The sequence below is a fragment of the Giraffa tippelskirchi genome, chromosome 4 (assembly GCF_054371585.1).
Source record: "Giraffa tippelskirchi isolate mGirTip1 chromosome 4, T2T-mGirTip1v1.2.pri, whole genome shotgun sequence".
Lineage (NCBI taxonomy): Eukaryota > Metazoa > Chordata > Mammalia > Artiodactyla > Giraffidae > Giraffa > Giraffa tippelskirchi.
In genome coordinates, this window is record NC_137278.1 from 203,117,493 (window position 1) to 203,141,162 (window position 23,670).

The following is a 23,670-nucleotide window of genomic DNA, read 5'->3' on the forward strand; positions in this document are numbered from 1 at the left end:
CCTTCTGGAAGAGCCAGTTGGTAAGAGTCTAAATATCAATATTATTCTAGAGTATAATGCCATAATTGGCTCTTCCGACAAACTGGGATTTTAATATTTTTATCTAACGGAAATATATGTAGGATAGTGGTGAGCAATTTCTCCAGAAGAAAAAAATTGAATTATTATCAAAACCTTTGGAGCTGGATGACTTCTTGTCCCAGATTCCCAGCTGTATTTGTACAGATTTGGTTGCAAACAGGAACAAGAAGTTGTCTCTTAACTCGCAAGTAGATCCTTGGAACTGAAGGCTCTTCGGAATTCTGCCTCTTGCTGACTAAACTTTGTGTTTCCAGACCCCTAAACCTGGGTGTGTTATCTTCTCAACTCAAATGGCTGCTCTTGCTTGCTTGCTGCCTGGGACGAGTGGCCATGGCCAGCATTATTAGAGTCTGACTAACTTCTAACTTCAAGCTCTTCAACCTTTTGGAAGAAGAATTCAAGATAGTAGAACTGGTGTTGATAATGTTTGGGGTTGGGGTTTTCCACAGCTGATGACACTGGAAGAATCTCCCATAGGAAGCTACCTTGCAGACACTAGAGTTTCGCCTTTCAATTTACAAAGGTGGTGAGGTACTTTTGGCTTCTGTTTGAGCTGGTTGCCTCATTTTGGTCGTGTAATTGCTTTCTCCGCAGAGGCAATGAATGGGGAATTCTCCCTAAGGTCAGCGTTTAATTAATTGCCGCGCTCTGGCTGCTATAGTACTCCAGGCATCGATCCTACTATTAAAATTGCCTGGAGATTGCCAGCAGGTCGAAAATCCGTCTTCAGTGACAGCCCGGAGTCATTGAGTTGAGTGGGAGGTGCCTTGCGCAGTTTACAATCTCCGTGGGCGGTGGCCCGAGGCGCGGGACTTATCCGAAGACTGGATTGGGCCTTCCCCCTATCTATCATCGGGAGGCTCTCCGCCCCCGACAATCTTGCTGCAGGATTTGGAAGCTGAGCACCGCCTCTGAAAACTAGGGGAGTGATGGGCGGTAAGGGTAAACGCGGTGTGTATTTCTCTCCTTATTGGTTGGCGGATGTGTCAGTCATACTCCGCTCTGCTCCCATTGGAGGAAAGGCTCCAGGCCGGTAGCGTGGACACTGTGCTGCCCACTTGCAAGCTACGATCAAGGCGCTTGACGTCCCAGACTTTTGTTGTTGGGCTTTGGGGCTCATTAATTATTCATTAGGTACTTGAACGAGCTGTAGCGATTGGTGGCCGAGAGGGCCGGTCGATTGTTTCTTAGCTAGAGATACGTGTCACTCTCTACGCGGCGGGAGAAGTTTCGCATAAATTATTCTGATAAGGTTTGGGGGCGTGATCGCGCATAGATTAGGCAAATAAGATGAGGAGGGAGGGGAGGCCGGCTACGAATTAGCCTAAGTTATTAAAGATGGCGGCGGAGCGGAGTCGCTCCCCGATGGAGTCGCCGGTCCCGGCCTCTATGTTCGCCCCCGAGCCCAGCTCTCCGGGGGCGGCCAGGGCCGCAGCGGCTGCCGCCCGGCTCCACGGCGGCTTCGACTCGGACTGCAGCGAGGACGGCGAGGCGCTCAACGGCGAACCGGAGCTGGACCTCACCAGCAAGGTAGGCCCCGGGCGCCGGCTGAGGGGACCGGGCACTGAGGGGGAACCGGGCGGTGGGCCGAGCAGTCTCTGGGGCGACGGCGGGGGCGGGAGGAGCCGAGCCCGCCCACCCGTAAGTGCTGGACGCGCGGCGGGCTCCCGGGCGAGGGGCGGCTCCGGCTGCCCGCGGGCACCGCCGTCCTTCTCTGCTAGCGCCCACCCGGCCTCCCCGCCGTGCGGCTCCCGCCGAGATCACAACCCCTCGGCTCCGCCACGTGGAACGCGGGCGCCCGACGCCGGCAGCTGCCCGCGCAGTGGCTGTCCCCAGGCGGTGTCGCCTCCCCGGGAGATCGAGAGGGACTCTCTCCGTGGACTGTTCACGGCAGCCGAGGGTCGAAGGTGGCTCGGGCAGGGCGAGCGCGGGAGGATCAGGTAGTCCGAGAGGGAGCCGGGAGGCAGCTGCGGCTCTTCCTGGTGTCGAGAAAGGAAATACTAAGTAGTCACTCAGTCAAGAATGTCTCCTTTAGAAATCCACCCAAAACAAAAGTGAAAGATGGGCATGACCCATAGTTTCGTCTTCTGGGAGTGGAACTTTATCTTGTATAACTGGAATAATAAAGGACGTTTTAGATCGTGTTTTCTGAGCTTTTGAGAAGGTGGGCAGCATTTTAAGGGCTCAACCTTCCGCTTGGCGTTGGTGGGGGCGGGGATAAATAATTAAGTATAATTTGGGACTGGCGTTTTGAAGGTTCCCAACGTTGCTAAAGAAAAGAATGCTAGCTTGGGAGTCGGACCGGGCTGGGTTCCCTTTCCTGCCCTGCCAGTTAAAAAGGCTCTGTGACCTTGGGAAAATGTCTTAACCTCTCAGTTCTCCAGCTTCATCATCTTTTTAGTGCAAATACGTTGTAAAAATGAGAAACGTTTGTAAGAAATCTACTACACTGCCGGTTACTTACTACTTAGTAAATGTTTGAAGAGAATTGAAGGAACTGATGATTCTCTGTGCAGATTAAATAGCACCTGATGCAAGATAGCACACCCATCCCACCTCCTACCTGTTGTTGGATACTTACAATAGAGATGTTTAATGAGTTTTGAAAACATTTGTGACTTTTTAGTCTGTGGTGACAAAACTGCACAAAACTTGGTCTAAACTGGAGAGAACTTTCTTGAAACCAACAGCTCTCTCCCTCTAGTCGCCACTGAGCACTTAGAAGTCAGTGCTTCACCTTAGCACAGGATCCTCTCTGGTGCCTCTAATGCCATAATGAGGCTGGCCTGGTTCAAAGAGAGGATGGTCAGGGGAAGTGTATGAGGCAGTGGGACACAGTGCAGAAGACCCAGCACCTAGGTTCAAAGTACAGGCTCTGATGAGTCAACTCAGGAAATTGTAAAAGATGCACTTGACTCGGAAGCAGATGAACTAGATGTCAGTTCATGGCCAAGGTGCTGAAGAAGCCTGAAAACGGTGGGAAACGGCCCAGCAGAGTTGCAAACAGATTTATTTCCTGATCAACTTATTTAATGTTCCAGGATAGGGAGGTGTGTCTTCGTCATGAAGCTGAGGAAGTCCTTCTCATTATTTTAAAGAAGCTATATGTAAATTAATATTGATGATATTGAAAAACACTGATGTGATGAGAGAGAAGAGATGGGTTGAATAGATTGATTCCTGAAGAAAAGGTTAGAAGCTGTAAGTGTATATGCTTGTGATACTTAAATGTGGAGATGTACATAAGACTGAGAGCTTCCAAAGAGAGAGGGAATTAGTGAATTGCGGGAGCTAGTTTCATCTAGGAATGACTGGGTGGGGAAAACTGTAATTACCACTTATTGAGCTGTGGAGTGGATGCTTTACATGTTATCTTATTTAGTCTTTACAGTGGCCTTAGGAGGTAGGTAATAGTATCTCCATTTTGTAGACTAAAAAAACTGAGACTCAGAGGTTAAGTTCTTTGTCCAAGGTCACACATGACAGAGAATGGGATTTGACATGCCTGTTGGTAAACAGCCTCCTCAAATAAGTGGTTGTTATTTTAATGTTATTGGCAGAAATTCACAAAATGACGGTGCTGATACCCATCTTAGAGGTAAGGGTGTTTTGTTGATAAAGATAAATCTTGCAGCAGTTTTAACTGCCGATTCCTAAATAATCAAGATAACCAAGGCAAGGTGGAACAGAATTCTTATGTTATTATTGGAACCATTGGCCTTGGGTGGAGGGCGTGGCAGTATATGACATCCCTGTCCTGTGAGATGCAGGCTGCAGGTAGAAGACTTTGGCATGTAGGTGTAAAGCACTGTTCATTAATTTCTACCTACAATGCTACATTGTCAGTCCCTGTGGGTCCTGCTCCTCCTGTTAAGCAGCAGGAGGCAGGCTGCTCACACCCTCTTTTCTGTGGGTTGTGGTTTGAACATACTCATAAGGCCTTGAGCTTAAAGGCTATTTGAGGAGAGGCAGAGGCCATGAGAGGGCTGTGAAGCTAGTTTAGGTTAGGGCACAGTGGGGTTCAGTCAGGGTCTTTGGTCAGGCTATTGATCTACTTTGGCTGTGGTGCTCTTCTAGTAAGTGTGGTCCTAAGGCTGTCGGTTTCTCTTCTAGCTGGTTCTAGTGAGCCCTACATCAGAGCAGTATGACAGCCTACTTCGGCAAATGTGGGAGAGGATGGACGAGGGATGCGGAGAGACCATATATGTCATTGGGCAGGGATCAGGTGAGCATAGTTTTCCTTTCACTTTATTTTTAAAAACATTATTTAGAGCACATTTTCCCTCTTTTATCAACTTTTCCTGTTCATGTGTCTCAGTTGCAGTGATTTTTTAGTATCTGCAGAACTGTTTGGGAGAATGTGAAAGTACAAAGTGATAATGTTAATTCCCACCTTAGTGGTCCTAATGTGCTTGACTTTAAAGATTCACTTTCCAAGAGATTTTACAGAAGCTTCTTTTCTGCTTCCAGTACCTTGTATTTGCATAAGGTGTGATGAAGCACAAAGCAAGGAAACTTCTTGTCTGAGATAATAGAGTAAGTCACAGTTAGTTCGGGAATTAAGTCTTTGGTAGGCAGCTCTAGATCTTCCCCTCCAAGCCTGATTTACCAATCCCATTGCTGCTTGTTGCCTGCTTAGCAGAGAACCTCTGTGATACTTCTTGATGTCAGCAAGGAAAGGACATCCAGAATTCCTCTCTTCAGCAAGGCTGCCTTGCCCTGGTCCACACTGACCATTCACTGGGAATAGCTGTGAGATCCTATCACACATGTAGGCTTGTTGTCATTTTGGAAGGGACTTGTTGCCTTCCAGCCCTCTTATTCCATGTAGGAGGCCCATTGTTTTAGAGGAAGGCCATCCTCCTGACAGAATCCCAGATTATATCCTGGACTCCCACCACCCCCCCCACCCCGCCCTCGATCATTCCTAGTTTCTACTCAATACAAAGCCTGCTTACTTTATCTTCATTTAGACATTATCTTTGCTAAAATGGCAGCTGGGCTTGTTTAACAGTTATCAATTAGCCTGTACTAGATCTTGTCTGTCATCTTTGCAAGAAGTTTAAGTAGGCCTCGATGCATCATTGAAGGACTAGTTCTCTTTACTGAATGTAGGTTTTTATAAAGACAGGTAATAATTCTTTTACAGTGTGAGTCTAAGATGGTAGAAATCTCAAAATCAGTTTTGAACTGTTTGACAAATATCTATTAAGTATCTTCTAAGGCCTTGATACTGTTGCAAAACACCTTTGGATACTTAAAATCTGGCCTCTGTCCTGAGAAGGAAAAATGGCATATGCATAATTAACTTCAGTAGAAAACAGCATTTAGAAATGCTGCAAAATTGACACAAGGAAGAAGAAAGAGTTTGATCTCCCAATACTGCTCTGCCTTCTTTTGAAATGTTTCTCATGTTTATCCTTTCCTTTCTGTCTTTGCTGCCACCTCCCCAGTTTCAGGTCTTATCACTTTAAAGAAGGCATAGTGAGAGAGATAGGCAAAGCAAGAGGTTCATGTCGAGGGGGAGAGAGAGAGAGAGAGAGAGAGAAAGAGAAAGAGAGACAGAGATGGCCAGCATTGTCAAGTGTTACAGAGACAGCAGGGAGAGTTAGGTTCAGAAAAAGCCATTCCATTTGGTGACTAGGGTTTCATTGGTAGCCTTTTGAACAGCCTTTGTGTCACATCTGGCCTGCTGTAATAGGATGAACCACTCAAAGATCACTTCAAACTTATAAAATTGAAGAAAACCACATCTAGGTCAATTCTGACAAGTCTTGGGACTGTTTATTGAAGACGCAGATTCTTAAAGCTCAGTTGAGTTCGACTCTGTGACCCATGGACCCTAGCCAGCCAGGCTCCTCTGTCCTTGGAATTCTCCAGGCCAGAATACTGGAGTGGATTGCCATTCCCTTCTCCAGAGGATCTTTCCAACCCAGGGATCAAACTCCGGTCTCCTGCATTGCAGGCAGATTCTTTACCGTCTGAGCCACCAGGGAAGCCCCTTAAAGCCCCCACTGCTCCCTTATTCTTTAATATGAACTCTTAGTGAACTTTACCAAACCTTGATGGCTCACAGTTAATTAACCCTCCCATGGCAAAGCATAAGAACAAACATTCATTAACATGTATCTTATACACCCAAGCATTATTTTGGTATCTCTCAATTGGATGCTATTAGATTCATAGTGACTCCTTCCTGCTGGAATTCTTTAGAGGTAGAAAAAGATTGCAACTAGTTAAACAAGTTGAGCTTCAAATGGAAGACTAAACTAGATGCAAAGCCTCCAGGGGTCAACTTCATCACTGACTTCCTGTGTGTACTTGGTGCTTCCCCTCTGTTTACGGTTCCTTCGTCTGTAAAATGGGGCTAATGGTACCACCACCACCACCACCCCCACCTCAGAGAAATCTGTATGGATAAATTAGGTTTTTAAAAAATTCTAAGGAGGGCGGAGGATTGTGCTCTTTAAATATACATTCTTAAGATTCATATTAAAAGGAGACACTGTGATTAGTTAGTTCAGGTTCTGTAGTTAGGTCAGGTTCTGGAACCTGGCAGGTCTGAGTTTGCCTTAAGGGTTCTTTCTCTTGCCTTAAAATGGAGGTAATAATAGAATCTAGCCCGTGGTATCATGGTGAGGATTAACACTTGGCATATAGTAAGCACTATATAAACGCTTGGCTAGTATTAGTAGTTAGAGCAGTCATTTTTTAAAGGTTCCAGGTTATAATTGATTTACCATGAGATCTCTTTCAAAAAGAACCTTGTTCATTCCTCAAATATTAAATCATGACTTTCTAAGAACTAGGTACTGCATTAAAAGTTCAGGAAATGTGGGAGGAGTATTACAACTCTGTGGCAGGATCAGAGAAGGCTTAAAAGTCTTTCTAAAGGAGGAGGTGCCTGATGAGTGAATTCTAAAGGATGAGTAGGAGTTTCCTGGATGAGTGGAGGCAGTAGTGACTGAGCTGAGAAAGCCCCAAGCACAGAGGCATGGAGGCATTGTGATTGTAGAGTATTTGATGGATCAGAGGTGATTCAGTTAAGTGGGAGTGAGGGTGAGATTGGGAGTGTCAGGAAGGGAGACTAGACAGGTAGTCAGGGCCCAGCTCTGAGAGTCTTTGAATGCCATACCAAAGCATTTAGACTTGTATCCTAGAAGTTTGGGGACCCCCTGCTGCATGTTGAGCAGGAGGGTGAGTCAGGAGTAGCAGGACTGAAATCTGACTAGGTTCCCGCATGGCTTAATATCTGGCCCTTGGTGATTGGACCTCTGGTTTTTCTCCTTGGCCTTTGTTTCCACTCCTACCAAATGAGGACATGCTGGAGAAGGCTGATGTGACTGGGGGTATTTTCAGTCACAGAATACTGGGAGCCCTGGATGGATAGGTGACACTGTTAGTTGCCCCCTGGTGTGAGATAGAACCTGAAAGCATTGCTTTTCATTGTAACAGAAGCAGAAAAGGTTGAATAGAGTTTGGAGATCTGGCCAGAATGACAAGGCAGCCAGCCTTCTCTCAGGAACAGTTCCAAGCCCTTCTCTAATCTAGAAAATTCCCAGAGCTCAGTTGGCCATGCATTTAGAAGCTCCTTGACCCAGCTGCTCCCTCTTTGTTCATTTGTTTTAGCATTTTGCAGACATTTGCGGACTTGGTATAGGAAAGGCACCCCTCATGGAGTGTCCAGGGATGTTTGAGATCTGGTCCTTATCCTCGAGATGCTTGTATATAGTGAGTGAAGACATATCCGAAACACTATTCCGTGGTAAATTTCATAAGGGAGCAGAATGGGTTGGCTTTTGACAAGTGGAGATGTGCCTATTGGCTTTCCAGGGTAGGAAATATGTGAGCAAAGGTGTAGAGCTGGCAAAGTGCAAAGAACATGGGGGATGGTGACTGGGCCATCTGCACTGGGACAGAATTTAGGAGGGGAGGATGGGGAAAGGGTGGAGTAAATGATGTATGCCCCTAAGGAATTAGAACTGAACGCTGCCGGGCCTGGGGAGCCCTTCCAAGGCTTTGACTTGAAAGTGACAACGTCAGAGCTGTGCATTGTTTAGGAACTCAAGCTTGTGCATCTCTGCAGGATGGGTTGGAGGAAACAGATGGGATTTACTAAGACCAGTTAGGGATCTTGTGGTGATTCAGGTAAATAAGGGCCTGAATCAGGCTGGTGATATTGGACTGGCAAAGAAAGGAGAGCAGGAACAAGGAAAGCTAGACTTGGCAGGACTGGAGTGATGAGTATTAATCTTGGGTGACTGGAAGGATAGTGGTGTCATCAGAAACAGGGAAGGCAGGAGGAGGAACTGGTCTGGCATTAAGAGGAGCCCTTGCCAAAGGAAAAGGCTCTAGGTGTGGAATCAGAAGACCCATGGCCCCTCTGCTCCCTCCCAGCTCTGAGACCTCTGGGTTCTGTGTACCCCAGTACTAAATGGGAACAGTAGTATCTAACTCATAGGGCTACAGGGAGGACTGAAATGCTTTGTTACTGCTGTTAGTTTTTGTGCTGTTGTTTAAAAAGGGAGTGGATAGAGCTCTGGGAAGAGGACTAGTTATGAATGTTTTTTGTAGTTTTCAAATGACAGTTGAAGCCATAGAATATTCAGATAGTTGAGGAGCGTGTTCAAGGACAGAGAAGAGGGCCACTGACCAAATACTGAAAAAGGCTGGCATTGAGAGGCAGGAGCAGGAAGAGCCAGCAGAGGAGACAGAAGGAGGAACCAGAGGGCGGGAGGTGAATCAGAAGAATTTGGGGGACTTCCCTGGTGGTTTATTGGAGAAAGAAATGGCAACCCACTCCAGTGTTGTTGCCTGGAGAATCCCACGGATGGCGGAGCCTGGTGGGGTGCTGTCTGTGGGGTCGCACAGAGTCGGACACGACTGAAGCAACTTAGCAGCAGCAGCAGCCTGGTGGTTTAGTGGTCAAGGCTTTGAGCTCCCAGTGCAGGGGGCACTGGTTCGATCCCTGGTTGGGGAACTAGGCCCACATGTGGCAAGGCATGGCCAAAAGTAAATAAAAGGAAAAAAAGAGTTCGGTTTATAAGGAAACAGAGTGGGAGTGAGGTGCTTCAGTCAACAGAGGGACGGTGGCCAGTGGTGTTGACTCTGCAGGGCTCAAGAAAAGGACTTTGGATGAAGGGGTAGAAGGCCACTGATGACTTGAAAGCCAGTTTTTTTTCCAGAGGCATCAGATCAGTTGAGTAGGTGGTGAGGAAATACAGTCACCAAGTGTCCTCTGGAGGGGATGGTAGTACATTTGCAGGGGCACAGGAAGAGAGATTGGGTCTCTTTTAGTTTAGGAATGACTTGAGCTTGTTTGTAAGGGAAGAAGTGGAAGTGGATGAGAGAAGGAGCTGCAGGGTCTTGGGAGGCAGAAAAGAAAAGAGGGGGAGCACATGCTGGGGGAGAGCCCAGGGAAGGAGGAGGGGTGCTCTCGGGGAGACAGGCTGGAGGGAAGCGGAGGCAGCTACTGTGGGAATTAAACGTGACTCCGTGTGGGAAGCACCTGACCAGATCGTCAGACAGTAGGCACTCCATAAATGACTGGTTGATTGGTCCGTCCTTCCTCATCCTAAGCTCAGACTCATTTTTTCCAGCTCCTTGCTGGACATTTCACCTGAGCCACCTCCGTGAAAAATCTGTCCCTAAAGCCATTCGTAAATTCTCTCCCCATTTTCCTTTGTCTCCTGTTCTCGTTATCTCTTGACGGTATTATTAGAATTCCTTCCTAAACTTGGCTCCCTGTTTCTGGTCTCTTCGCTTGCCAGCACACGCTTTACACTGCTGCATAAGAGATCTTTCTATCCCACAGCGATCTGATCATGTTACTCCCCCGTGTAACCCCCGAGGCTTCCCTCCCTGGTATATGTGTGTGTGTTGCTGCTGTGTGATGTTCACCTGCCTAACCATTTCCACCTGTCATGTGGTCTCCCACCACCTGACATCCTGCTCCCCAGCACACCAAGCTGCTTCTCGGTCCCTGAATGTGCCGTGATCTGCCGGGCTCCATGCTTTGCTCTGCTGCCTAGCATGTCTTCCCTCCTTTCTCTGCAGGCCCGTTTTTCATGTTCGGAGTCCCAGCTTGGAGTCAGCGCCCTGCAAAGCTGTGTTCAGCTTCCCTAGGCAATTGCTAGTTGCTCATGCTTTACATTCTCTCTGTGCCGTTCTGTAGTACAGCACTCAAGCGGTATGGCAATTAATTAATTTCCTATCTCTCCCGCTGGGCTGTGAACCCGTCAAGGGCACCTGTAGTCGCAGTACCCAGCATGAGACTTGGCATAAAACCTGGGAGAGTCTCCGTGATTACCACTGAAGGAATTAATGACTGCCCTGCTTAATGGGGAAGCCCTGTTACTTATGAACTCCACACTTGCCCGAGTGTTGGAAGTGTCAGGTAGAGAGAGAGCCGTGTTCTGCAGTGCCCACGGTGGTGCCCTGGTGACGGGTGGTTAACTGGCTGACTTGGTGGCAGGCTGACGTGTGGACTCTTGTCACCAGATGGGACTGAGTACGGGCTGAGTGAAGCTGACATGGAGGCCTCCTACGCCACCGTGAAGAGCATGGCAGAGCAGATAGAGGCTGATGTCATCCTCCTGCGGGAGCGGCAAGAGGCTGGGGGCCGTGTGCGCGATTACCTGGTCCGAAAACGAGTAGGAGACAATGACTTCCTGGAAGTCAGGTGAGGGGGCCCCTGAGTGGTTCCAGGCCCCCTGCAGCATGACCTTGGGGTCCTGGGCGCCACAGAGAATGGTGATTGAGCCTTTGACATCGGGCACACTCACTTCGCCCTTTTGCTTCCTGAGGCCTGAAAAGAGTGTCTGGCTACATCGATGGCTCCGTTCTCTGTTTCTGTACTTCTTCATCTTTAAATCCTCCCATTTGGAAAGAGTGGGAGGGAGGCCAGCCCTGCGTTCTATGGCCACTTTGTGGGGGCACTTGCTCTCCTGTCAGCCTGGGCGGCTAGAAACCAGGGTAATGGAGGAGAGCATCCTGTGCCCCTCTTGGCTTTAGGGCTCCTGTTGGGGAGCTCAGTTTCTCCTGAGTAACGTTCTAGTCCCTGGTTACAGCTCCAAGAGCATTCCCAACGTGCTTACCCATGACTCGAAGGCGCAGAGCTGGAGAGGCTCGTCCAGTTGCTGGGATTCACTTCACTCACCCACCAACTCTCACACAAATGTATGGGTTTGTGTACACGCAGGGTAGCAGTTGTGGGCAACGTGGATGCTGGCAAAAGCACACTTCTGGGGGTCCTGACACACGGAGAGCTGGACAATGGGCGAGGCTTTGCCCGCCAGAAACTCTTCCGCCACAAACATGAGATTGAGTCGGGTCGCACCAGCAGTGTGGGCAACGACATTCTGGGCTTTGACAGTGAAGGAAATGTGGTAAACAAGCCCGACAGCCACGGTGGCAGCCTGGAGTGGACAAAGATCTGTGAAAAATCCACTAAGGTGATTACCTTCATCGACTTGGCCGGCCATGAGAAGTACCTGAAGACCACTGTCTTTGGCATGACCGGCCATTTGCCTGACTTCTGCATGCTCATGGTGAGTGAGGTGCTGCTGCGGAGCGGGAGGGAGCTTCAGCTAGGCTCCTGGGATACAAGTGTTTAAAATTGTCCTGAGGCAGGAGCCTTTTGGTTTAGGGCTTTGAAACCGGATAAGGACGACAAGTGTTGCAGGGGTGCCCGGTCTTCTCAAGAGTGTACCTTGATCTTTCTCCGAGGCCAGGAAGAGATACTCAAAGAGAAACCAAGGTGCCATTTGCAGACCTCTCTTATTTTTCAGAGAGGTGTAGAGGAGGGTTCTCCTGGGGTGTTTCTTACTACTTTCTGAAAGGAAACACCTTTGAAAGGTGTTTCCTCCTAGGGTCGGGCTATTTTGAGATGATACCGGGCAGCACCCTCAGAGATGGGGCGGCCTGGGGACGAAATGGAGGAGAGAGCACAGACAGCCACTGAGGGGCTCAAGAGGTGGTCTCTTCTGAAGCCTGGAACTGGTGTCCGCCTCTCATAGCTACTTGTTGAGAGGCTTCTGGGTGCCTGGCACCGTGCCAGGCCTGAAAATAGAGCTGTGAGTAGGCTGCCCTGTGCCCATAGCGCTCACAGTCTGATGGGAATAGACTTTTCAGCACCTCACCACGTGGATAAACTGAAGAGGGAAGGGAGCAGAGGCTTCTGGGCTGGATCACGCTGTGAATCCCACATGGGTCTCTTGGATCTTCCTGGCCAGAGAGTAGGAGTCTGTGAGGCCCACAGCCTTGGTCACGACTTCACAGCTTTCACGGAGTGCAGGCAGGCTGGTTTTCCTTTGGCAAATCCTTCTCAAAGCCCTTCCCCATTTCCCAGTCCCCCCAGCTGCCTGTATTAATAAGTGTAGTAAACGCAAGCATCTGTTCAGCACAAACTTGATCAATGAACAGGTTCTTGGGCAAATTCTCTCCAGACTGGAGAGCAGAGAGAGGCAGAGCATATGCGTGAACACTCTCGTCAGCTTTCTGCCCAAGGTTCTTAGGATCTCGTTGTGGTTTCATCTCCTGTATCTTTGGACATTGCAAAGGACCCTTGCCAATCTTGACTGGCTAAGGAAAGCTGCTCTTCCTGAAGGGGTTTTAGAGGAGGAGCATAGAGTGTATTTGGGGCAGTTGTTGGATTAAAATTAAGAAAGGTATAGAAATCAGTTTAAAATTAGCGTTTTCTAACTGAGCTACAGTTAAGTTAGTATCAGTCACTTTGCGACCCTATGGGCTATAGCTCTCCAGGCTCCTCTGTCCATGGGATTTTCTGGACAGGAATCCTGGAGTGGGTTGCCATTTCCTTCTCCAGGGGATCTCCCCAACCCAGGAATCAAACCTGGGTCTCCCACATGGCTACAGTGATCAAGGCCAATTAATGGACATGTCTTCACCCCAGATGAGATGTTATATATTATCTGACTTTTAGGTCAGGAGCTAAATACTAAAAATCTCCTTAGAAAGCAATGAAATACTTGATTATTGTTTCAGGGCAATCAATTTCTAAAAAAAAAACAAACAACCAAAACCTTGAAAGTATAGAGACAGCAGAGAGAGAGCATTCTCTTATCCCTGTTGGAAGAAGAGACGCACATCTGGGTAGGTTAGGAAAGGTGGTTGGAGGGAAGGGAAGATTTAGGAGGAAAATGGTAGAGAGGTCGCGGTGTAGGCAGAGGGAACACGTGTGGGACATCTGTGTTGGTGGGGTGATAGCTCCCTTGGGAACCGTGATGACCAGTGAGAGCATCACTTGAAAACACTCTGGAATATATAAAGCCCTGTATAAATATGTCATGGCAATTTTAATCTTATTTTGCTTTAGTGAGTAATACATGCATATGGTACAAAAATTAAAAGGTACCTAAGGACTTTAGAGACTTTCCACTTTAGAGTGAAAAGTCTCTCTTCTGCCTCTGTTCCGTTTTCTCTGGAGGCAACCAGTACTGCCAGTTTCTTATACATTCTCTAGAGATATTTTATAATCATACCAGCAAACGTGTGTATATTGAAAGTAGATTATATTATAGACACTGTGACTCTTTACCCCAAATGCCTCTCACAGGTCCTAAAACTTTAGCACACAGTCTGCTACTGTTTTTGTACCCAAGAAGATGAATAAGAGTTCACTAATATCATACAGTATCTAGTCTAAAAGTACTTACATTATCTCAGATGTTCCCCCGGATGTCTTAGAGCCGCTTTTTTCCAAACCGTGATCCAATCACCACTCTTCATCGTAGCACGCTGTATACCACCTTGCTTTTCTCCCCTTCAAACATGTCTTAGAGAGTACCCCGTATCAGTGGAGAGGAATTTCCTCTTTCTTTTGCACGCTTGTGCATGTGCATTAATTCATGTAACCGGCCTTTATGATATTTGAAAATGTTTATTGTTACAGAAAGGAATGGTAACAGTAGTAACAGCGGCTCTTGCTTGAAGACCCAATTCCTGCTAGTTCTGTGTGGACCTTTGACACATGTTTGGTTATTTAAACCTCAAGTGAACCTCAAAAGTGAATATTATTATCCTCCCATTTTATAGATAGAGTAACTGGGGGCCAGGGATGTTAAACTGAATCCACTTTGATGACTCTGGACAGTTCTTTTCCCAGACTGAGTTTGTCTTTTTTTTATTGCTTCCAAGTCTCCTCAGATTTTGATAGGCCATCTTGTTATATGGGAAGTTAAAGCGGTCTGTGCCCAGCCCAGCTTTCAGCTACAGCTGTTTGGTTTCTGGCCCAAGACTTGTGCCCCCTGTGTTCTGTTCTGATAGTGGCCTCAGAGATGAGAATGCTCTCTCCCCTCAGCCTTCTTTGAGCCCATGTGCCCACCCAGCAGCACTCTCTGTCCCCCTTGTCCTGATAGTTCTTTCTGTGTCTGGCAGGTGGGCAGCAACGCTGGCATCGTAGGAATGACCAAGGAGCACCTGGGCTTGGCGTTGGCCCTCAACGTGCCTGTGTTTGTGGTGGTCACCAAGATTGACATGTGTCCTGCCAACATCCTACAAGGTAAGTGCAGGCAGCAGCAGTCTATGGCACAGTCACCCACGGTGGCTCCTTGGTGATCTGCTGCCAGGGCTGTAGCCTGGGATCTTCTGCTTCCTTGTATTGTGAGTAGACCTTAACTTGAATGTCCACCAACCCAGAGACTTCTGCTTCCTCCCTGTTTGGCTCTTGGTCTGATCACAGCCTGGAGTTACCTCCTGCTCATTGTTCCTTCTGGTTACAAATGCAGGATCCTTGAAGTCCCTAATCTGGCATCTCTTTTCAGATGGTTCTAGGCAGAAGGGGTTGGGTTTTACCATCTAAGCTGGGCATATATGGAGACATTTTGGCAGAGGGTCTGATTGCCTTTTGCAACCAAAGGTTTCAAAACAGAGTTACAAGACTAGGCTAGAGATGGTGGAAGAGAATTGTAGGTGGATCCTTCTGGAGGGCCTCCTAAGGGCTTCTGCAGGTATCTAAACATCCTAGAGATCCTCTTGTTGGATGAATTTTTTCCTAGGAAACAGAGCATTCTAGGAACAACACTGTCCTTCTCATGGACCCCCAAGTCACTTGCTTATAGGATGTGAGTCTTCTAGAGACTCTGGAGAAACCTGACAGGTTTCAGACCTGTGGCCTGAGCACACACTCCCCATCAGTCTCCTCCTACTCTGGCAAGCTTTCACCCAGTTTTGGCCCTCCTCTTCTCTAGGCATTATGGCATTTAATACTCTGCATCTGTCTGTCTCCTGCTGCGTCAATAATGAGTGGACCTGTCTTGCCTTGGAAGCCTGGCCGAAGAGAAGGCTGTGTCCCCCTAATTTTGTTCCATTTCACCCTTTAAGAAACTCTGAAGCTGTTGCAGCGCCTGCTGAAGTCACCAGGCTGCCGGAAGATCCCTGTGCTGGTGCAGAGCAAGGATGATGTGATTGTTACAGCCTCTAACTTCAGCTCTGAGAGGTAATGGGTAGGGAGCAGTCAGTTGGGCACAGGCACAGCGATTGGTTGAAATAGATGATTCTGCTCTCAGTGACGTTGCTCAGGGGATGTATCGGGTGACCCAGATTCTCAGGTGCTGGCCTCACTGAGGTTGAAATCCCAGCTGAGACTTCAGTGTCCTTATCTGTGAAATGGGAACAATATTAAGGGCTCTTGGAAGTGTTGGAAATGATGTATGTAAAGCACTTAGCACTGTGCATGGCTGTTATTTGATAGATATACAGCCATTTTTATAACTGTTTCTATTGATTTTTAAAATATGTATGTATTTATTTTATTTATTTGGCTGCACTGGGTCTTAGTTGCGACACCGGATCTAGTTCCCTGACTAGAGATCAAACCCAGGCTCCCTGTGTTGGGAGTGCAGAGTCGTAGCCACTGGACCACCAGGGAAGTCCCTAATTTTTTTTATACTGTTGTTTCTCTAAGGCTCTCTAATCACAGATGAGTTTTGGCATTTACTCATTAGCATGTTCTTTGGTTCTATAAATACATATATATTTTTGGCCGTGATGGACGACTTGTGGGCTCTTAGTTCCCTGACCACAATTGAACCCAGGCCAGCAGTGAAAGTGCTTGTCTGCCAGGGAATTCCTTGATTCCATAAATATTTATTGGATGTTTGTTCTGTGCTGGGCTTTTCATGTAGGCATTGAGGACTCAGAGTTGACTTGGGCACAGTCCTTGTCTTCAGGGTGGTCGGCTCCTTGGTCAAAGATAGTCTCTTGGTAGTAGTGAATTTTGTTGGCTCCGCTCCTTCTCCCGTTGTCTTGGGGCTGTTTGCTGCAGGACCCAGAGCAGCCCGACATTCTGGCCTTTCTCTCTGCCCGAGCACTGTCTCTAGTACCACCAGTTGGCCAGCAGAGGGGGACGTTTCAGTTGGCCCCATTTCAATTCATTCATTATGTTGACTGCCTGTTCTGTACTGTCCTTATTCTAGATGTAGCAAACATGTAATTCCTGATCTTGAGAAGTTTGATTAACCATGGATAGGAGATAGAGAGGAAACTATTATATATAGAATGGATAAACAATGAGATTCTACTGTGTAGCATATTCAGTATCCTATGACAAACCATAATGGGAAAGAATATAAAGAAGAATATGTATATTGAATATATATGTATGTGTATAACTGAGTCACTTTACAGAAAAATGTAGCACTGTAAATCAACTACTATACTTCAGTTTGTTTTTTTTTAAAAGTTTTCTGAAAACTCAGAGGGTGTTGAGGGTGCCCATCTGGGAAGGATTCTCTGGAAGGAGGTGGCATTAGAGATGGGCTATTCATATTGAATACAGTTCCCTGATGAGAGGATTTGGTAGTTGGATAAGAGGGAAGGAATCCAGGCAGGCGGATTAGAATGAACAAATGCTTGGGAATGAAAAAAGCTTTGAGGACAAGGGAGGATTCTCCAGTCTGGCTAGAATATAGGACTCTGAAAGAAAGAAACCGGTAGGGATGTCAGGAGGAGGGATTCCAGCTGGTATCTCATCAGTGGAGAGTTGGTTAAGGATTTAAGGATGTGTGTGCTGTAAGAAGGGGCACTCACGAGCGCCCGGAATAGGGCAGTGGTGCCAAGACAAGAGAGGAGGGGGCAGATTTCAGGGACAAAATGGCGTAAGAAGAGCAGGCCTCAGGTAGGGTGGGCTGGGTGGGGCCTGAGAGGCCAGTGAAGGGGTGGTAGGGGCACCCTCAGTCACAGCAGCCGTGCCAGGAGGCCTCCTGCTGCTCCTCCCTGCTCAGGCAGGAGCTCACCACGTGAGCATCTTTCTTCCTCTCTCTCCACACCCCACCCCCCACCAGGATGTGCCCGATATTCCAAATCTCCAACGTCACAGGTGAGAACCTTGACCTGCTAAAGATGTTCCTCAACCTCCTCTCCCCTCGCACCAGCTACCGGGAAGAGGAGCCTGCTGAGTTTCAGATTGACGACACCTACTCCGTCCCGGTGCGTGGGTTCCGGTGGACTGAACAGGGTTGGGGCGTTGAGCGGTGCTTCCTCTGGGGCTGTCGCAGCCAGCCTGTGCTGCGGTTGGACTCACTGGGCCGGGGTCTTCTCCGCAGGGTGTGGGGACTGTGGTGTCTGGGACAACACTGAGGGGCCTGATCAAGCTGAACGACACACTGCTGCTGGGCCCAGATCCCTTGGGTAACTTCCTGTCCATTGCTGTCAAATCCATCCATCGCAAGCGCATGCCTGTGAAGGAGGTGCGTGGGGGCCAGACTGCCTCCTTTGCACTGAAGAAGGTGAGTGTGGAGAAGGCCTCAAGCTCCCTTGGGCTCTGCATCATGCTGGGCTCTGATTCAACTCCAGCTCTCAACAGCTGCTCTGCAAGGCAGGGAGTGCTGACCTCACTTTTACAGATGAGGAAACTGAGGCACAGAGAGCCTGAGTGACTTGTCGGGCTCTCAGGGAGCACACCGGGACTTGAACCCAGTCCTGCGGCCTCCTGAGCTCTGTTCCTCCACACAGTGTCTGGCCATACCGTGCACTGGGGGTGAGGTCAGCTGGGGGCCGGCCTGCTGTGCAGAGGGTCTTTCTACCTGGGGTTATTGAGGTCTGTGGCAGTTCCTCTTGCCATTCAGCTTTCTTTCAGTTCCTGGGGGAGAGGACTGGGGTGACTGTTGGGTCACCCACTTTTCCCACCAAACAAATTAACCAGCAAGGCCAGACTTTCTACTTTCCATCAGTTGTATCGTGCTCACCCTGTTTCTCCCGCTTGAGTACTTGCCTGCCTTTGCCCTTTCACCACTCACTTAATTCTAGCCCATCCGTAAGGTCTGACTGAAATGCCACTTTCTGACTGAAGTCTTTCCTGAACCCCCAGTAACTACTCCCCGATGGAGCCCTAAAGTCTGCCTGGGGCAGTCTGCCCTAGAAAGCCCGTGGTCCAGCATAATGAGAGGTCAAGGGCCAGTTGGTCCCAGTTCCCAGAGGGACTCCTGCCCCGCCATACCAGGGCGTGAAGCCAGATGGCATTACTGTCCGTGAGGTGTGGGGTTCCCTCTTGTTTTCAGATCAAGCGCTCATCCATCCGGAAGGGCATGGTGATGGTTTCTCCACGCCTGAATCCCCAAGCATCCTGGGAGTTTGAGGCTGAGATCCTGGTCCTTCACCACCCCACCACAATCAGCCCGCGGTACCAGGCCATGGGTAGGTGTCGATGGGCACTGCCAGCCGGAAGTCCCCGGCTCCAGCAGCCCACACTCCAGTTTCAGCTGCAGCCAAGAGTCAGTCAGGTCTCTGTCCTGTTTAGTGATGTCATCCCCTCTGTTCCATCCTCGAGCTGTAGCCTGTGGTCTGTTCTTTCTTGCAAACACTAACTTGAGTGCTGGCTCTGCGCCGGTCACTGGAGACTCAGACCTGCCCTCAGGGACCTCACACTCAGTCCTTCAGCGGACATCTGCCAAGTGCTGCTGTGTGCCAGGCGGTGATGCTAAGGTGCTGGGGGACAAAGACAAGATGGGTTAGGGCACTGCCGTCAAGAAGCCCAAAGTCCAGAGAAGGCATGCATACCAGCAGAGTACCTGTGTTCAGGGCAGGTGGGTCCAGGGACCAGTGGAGTCTATAACTGGAGGACAAAGTGGGAGAGCATGAGGCAGGATCCATCTGAGAGCAGGCCTCCAGCTCACTTAGCCACACTCGGCCCCTCCAGGTTCAGCCTGCCACACAGCTCGAGCGTGGTTCATGCTTTCACTCACTGCCTCCCCTGCCCTGAGGCCCCTGGGCGGCTCAGGCCTCTGCTGACCTCCTGGCTCCCTTGGCAGTGCACTGTGGGAGCATCAGGCAGACGGCCACTATCCTGAGCATGGATAAAGACTGTCTGCGCACTGGGGACAAGGCCACCGTTCATTTCCGCTTCATCAAGACCCCCGAGTACCTGCACATAGACCAGCGGCTGGTGTTCCGGGAAGGCCGCACCAAGGCCGTGGGTACCATCACTAAGGTATGGCCGGGCAGACCACCTTGCCTGCCTGTGGGAAGTACGGGGGACTTCGAGTTCTAGCCTGTGAGCACAGCACGCTCTTCTCTAGAAGCCCTGTGAAACCTTACTAAGTGCCATCTGCTCTGCTGCCCTGAGAGGCGTCCCTAGACCTCCTGTCCTTCTGGGCTTTGGTGGTAACCATGGTGGAGAGGAGGTGGGGTTGAGGCATGGCAGTCGTCGGTAGGAGAGAGTGGTGGGCGATGTCCTGGTCGGCCTCTGAGAAGCTGGGCACAGGCTCCAGTGGCATGGCTGGGGCAGTGCTGTTACAGCAGTGGGTCCAGTTGGAGCGAGTGCTGGCCAGCAGTGGGGCATAGGCTTGAGCTCTTTGTGTCCTGGAGCTCACCTCATGCCCTCTGCAGACTTCATCTGTGGCCTCGAGTAGGTACCCTTGAGAGAGTGGTCTGACGCCTGCTCCATACAGCCTGTCTTGAGATCTTGGAATCAGGTTCAGGCTCGCTTTCTCTCCATAATGGCCTTAGGCCCATCCGCGTGACCCTGGGCCTGCAGTGTGTGTTGGGGAGAGGGGAGAATCATGTCCTTGAAGGCCTCCTTGCTTCGGACTGGCTAAGGGCTTGGCTGAAGCTACTAGCACGTGCTCTAGTGCCCTTGGGGATGCAGCCGGGTGTGTTCACTGCTTTGAGATTGAACTGGGATCATCAGGGAAGGCTCTGAGTCAGTCCTTCTTGGGTGGTAGCTCTTAAGAATTCTGATGGCAACACTCCAAATGCTTCCAGCTCCTGAGAGACTCACTTGGTCTCTTTGGGAAGCCTGAAATGAAAGCCTGTCCCAGACTCTTGTTCCACGGGCAGCAGGAGGTACAGTTGATGCTTGGGGCAGGCTGGACCCCCAGCCTGGGAGCTGGGCTGAGTAACAGATGCTGGGGTTCACAGATTGTGGGAAGAGCAGCCAGGGCGGGGAACAGCCTGGAACCCTTCTGGGCTGGGCGGAGGCTGGTGAGACATTGGTGCCGACCATGGCAGCCCGAGTACACCAAGTGGAGAGGGCATCTCGCCACCCCACTGGCTTGTCATCACCCTCCGGCCTCCCCTGCCTTGCCCAGGCCCAGCCAAGCCAGGAGTGGGAGGTCCCTGAGACCTTGGGGTGGGGCAGGGGCAGCTGAGCCCATGTCATGGCCAACAACTCCAGTCTCACCCCCACCCTTGGCTCTGGCAGCTCCTGCAGACCACCAACAACTCCCCAATGAACTCCAAGCCCCAGCAGATTAAAATGCAATCGACGAAAAAGGGTCCCCTGCCCAAACGAGAAGAGGGGGCCCCCTCTGGAGGGCCCGCAGTGGGGGGCCCCCCACCGGGAGATGAAGCTTGCTCCCTAGGGGCCACCCAGCTGGCTGCATCCAGCAGTCTCCAGCCACAGGTGAGTGCTTCTCCCCAGCCAGTCCAGCCCCTGACCACCTTGGGCGGGCAGGGGTGAGAGTCGGGGGGCAGAGGTGACTCACAGAAGAGCCCAGGCAACCTTTGCCAGCCTGCCGTGTCCTTGAGTTCCTTGGTGGGTGTTTCCCACACTCCAGGCCTGTAAGTGCTCTCCAAGTGAGAGCTTTTGGTCTCTTAAGGAAGTATTTTTCAGACTTGAGTTGTGGCCTACATAAAGTCAACTTAATGAGTTGGACCAGCATTTAGTTTTAATGAAATAGAATAAAAACATGTCAGAGTTTCCCTGTCACAATAAGAGCGAGTGTGATGTGTGTGAGAGTACAAGTGATGTGTGCACACTGAAGCCCCAGGTGTCTGAAAGATGCTGCCTTCAAGTGTCCTTCCCCGACATGACACTTCTGAGGGGTGGGTGGCCTTGGGCCCTGGTCATTGTGGCTCTCACTCAGAACCTCTGCCAGCTCTGGGCCCTGGAGTCCTCTCCTGGCACCCTCACATTGCTCCTTTCCAGAGTCTTCCCTGACTCCTCTCTGGAGAGGGAGCTTCTGCCTGGACCCGTCCTTCCTGCTCTCCCCTCGCCCTCCCGTCGGGTCTCCCCTCTGCCTCCTTTGCACGCTTTCCCTTTGCACCTGTCAGCGGTGGCATGTGTTCTCTCCCGGCCCCTGTGTGCTCCCTGAGCTGCTCCTCACACCCTGATCACTGGGACCTACCGCCTGCGAGGAAGGCAGGATGGGCACCGGCTCCATCCTAGACCGCTGCTTGCTCATGGGCGGCCCCCACTTCCCACGGTGCCTCTGTGCCCTGTGCTGCCCCGGGCCCAGCGGGCCACCGCTTCTCAAGCTCCTCCTTCTCTCTTTCAGCCCAAGCCCAGCAGTGGGGGCCGGCGACGGGGGGGCCAGCGTCACAAGGTGAAGTCCCAGGGGGCCTGCCTGACTCCCGCCAGCGGCTGCTGAGTCTCCCCGGCCCACCTCCGCCACCCGAGGGATCCTGGTGCTCTGGCCCCAGCTCCACCAGAGGGACCAGAGCAACCCTGGCGCCACTCGCCCTCCCCCGGCCGCACCCGGAGCCACATCATTCCCCCCACCCCCATTTTCCAGGGGGCTGTAATTTATAAGCTGAGGAAGGTGGCCAGACTTCCAGAGAGGACTGACCATCTCCCACCCTCTTCCCCGCCTTCTTCCTCACTCACACCTTTTTTGTACATCCGGGCCCTTAGTTTTTATTCTTTTTATTATATATCTATCTCTATCTAGTGTGCGTGTGGTTGTGTGTGTGGGGGTGTGTGTCTGAGGTGCAGGAGCGTGGCCGATCAGGGCCCTGGGCGTCTTTCTCCTTTTTCCTCTGTGGCTGGCCACCGGCCTCCAGGAGCTAGCTGGCTGCCTGTCCGTACGTCCGTCTGTGTGTGTCTGTGCGAACCTTCCAGGGCTGTCAGGGGCTGATGCACCTCCCCCCCTTCCCTGTGTCCATTCTCTGTGCCTGGAACCACCTCAGGGCTGAGGGTGTCCAGGTGGGAGTGTCTGCTGGTACTGGAGTCCTCCTTCTGGGACTTGGGGATCTTAGCAGAGAGTGGTAGTTCCCTGTTCTCTTTCTCCCTCTTGTTCCCCTTGAGCCCCCAAATAGTTAATGCCAAAAGCTCTTAAGCTGTAACCTGTAGATTTGTGGAGGGTATTGGCGATTGGATTGTAGGATCTTCCTTCCCCCATCTCTGACCCTTGCCCTTGACCTAAAGACAGCTGATGGCTTTTCTTGCCCCTCCGAGACAATCTTCTGTTTGCCTAGCTGACTGGGTTGACCCCTCCTTGGCCAATTCTGTCACGTTGGAGGCTCTCGCCTCGCCCTTCCCAGGGCTGCCTCCTGCTTGGACTCGGACTCTGAGTCTTGTTGGGCCTCGGGGCACTGAGGACCAGGACTGGGGGCCGCCTGCTCAGGCTCACGCTCAGCAGTCCCTCCTGTTGTTGGGGGTGCCAGCCGCTCCTCTGAGCCAGGCAGGGACAGAACCCCTCCTTCCCCACATTGCCCCAGCGTGGCTGCTATAGGAGCACAAGAGTAAAGGGCCCGAGCCCCAGATTGGGAAGCTCTAATTGGAGTACAGGGAGGGCAGGTAGGAGGTATTAACAAGATTCTTCCAGACCCATCTCAAGAGCATTAAGCCCTCAGGAAGAATCATTGCCTGGGCTGGGGGTGGTGTTGCCCAGGCAAGAGAGGGCAACATGGGCCCCGAACCAGCCTGGCCTAAGCTGTGGACTAAGCCCTCACTTTGGGGTGGACTGGTGGGCAGAGCTGTGTTCTTTCTCTAGCCTGGGACACACACCTACCTGGCTGGGTCCTTTCTCAGCCTCACCTCCCCTCCGTCCCCAACCCTTCACCACTCCTCCTGCGTCCAGACCACTGGTCCCCTCTCCTCCCCTCCTTCTAACTATTTCTAGTTACCACTTAACTGTGGCCATGGACCGACCAGACCAGCACACAAAATAAAAGTTTGTTCCAAGTTGACGGTGTCGTGTTCCCTGCCCAGCCCCTCCAGGTGGAGGCGCTGCCACGGGGACCTCCATTGCTCTGCCCGCCCTGGAGCCCCTGGCTGCAGGCGGGGTCCGCAGGAGCCCAGCTTCTCCTGTCAGGTAGGCGTGGCTTCAGAACCCAGGCTTCTCGGCCAGCGGTGACCCAGGACCAGCTGGCATCCTCTGAACCTCAGCTTCCTCATCCACAGCGAGAGAG

At 50.6% G+C, this 23,670-nt stretch overlaps 1 protein-coding gene across 3 annotated transcripts; it reads left to right on the forward strand.

Moving 5' to 3' along the window:
- Positions 1-1,397: 1,397 nt before the first annotated feature.
- GTPBP1 (GTP binding protein 1) lies at positions 1,398-23,446 on the forward strand. 3 transcript variants are annotated; one of them, XM_081590098.1, is made up of 12 exons: positions 1,398-1,611; positions 4,195-4,306; positions 10,582-10,762; positions 11,282-11,630; positions 14,479-14,602; positions 15,424-15,538; positions 17,385-17,529; positions 17,646-17,828; positions 18,600-18,735; positions 19,350-19,528; positions 20,741-20,941; positions 21,816-23,446. In XM_081590098.1, exons 1-12 carry the CDS (start codon positions 1,420-1,422, stop codon positions 21,906-21,908), a joined length of 2,010 nt encoding a protein of 669 aa, XP_081446224.1. In that variant the 5' UTR covers positions 1,398-1,419; the 3' UTR covers positions 21,909-23,446. The 3 variants fall into 3 exon arrangements, with proteins under 3 accessions (XP_081446224.1, XP_081446226.1, XP_081446225.1); XM_081590099.1 differs by lacking the exon at positions 1,398-1,611 and adding an exon at positions 3,123-3,282; XM_081590100.1 differs by lacking the exon at positions 4,195-4,306.
- The last annotated feature ends 224 nt before the right edge of the window (positions 23,447-23,670 follow it).

Bases quoted from the DNA above. Each gene is read 5' to 3' on its own strand.
- GTPBP1 (XM_081590098.1), top strand. From the start codon at position 1,420: ATGGCGGCGGAGCGGAGTCGCTCCCCGATGGAGTCGCCGGTCCCGGCC. The intron at 10,763-11,281 runs GTGAGGGGGCCC...GTGTACACGCAG, and splicing joins AATGACTTCCTGGAAGTCAG to GGTAGCAGTTGTGGGCAACG. The intron at 20,942-21,815 runs GTGAGTGCTTCT...TCTCTCTTTCAG, and splicing joins CCAGCAGTCTCCAGCCACAG to CCCAAGCCCAGCAGTGGGGG.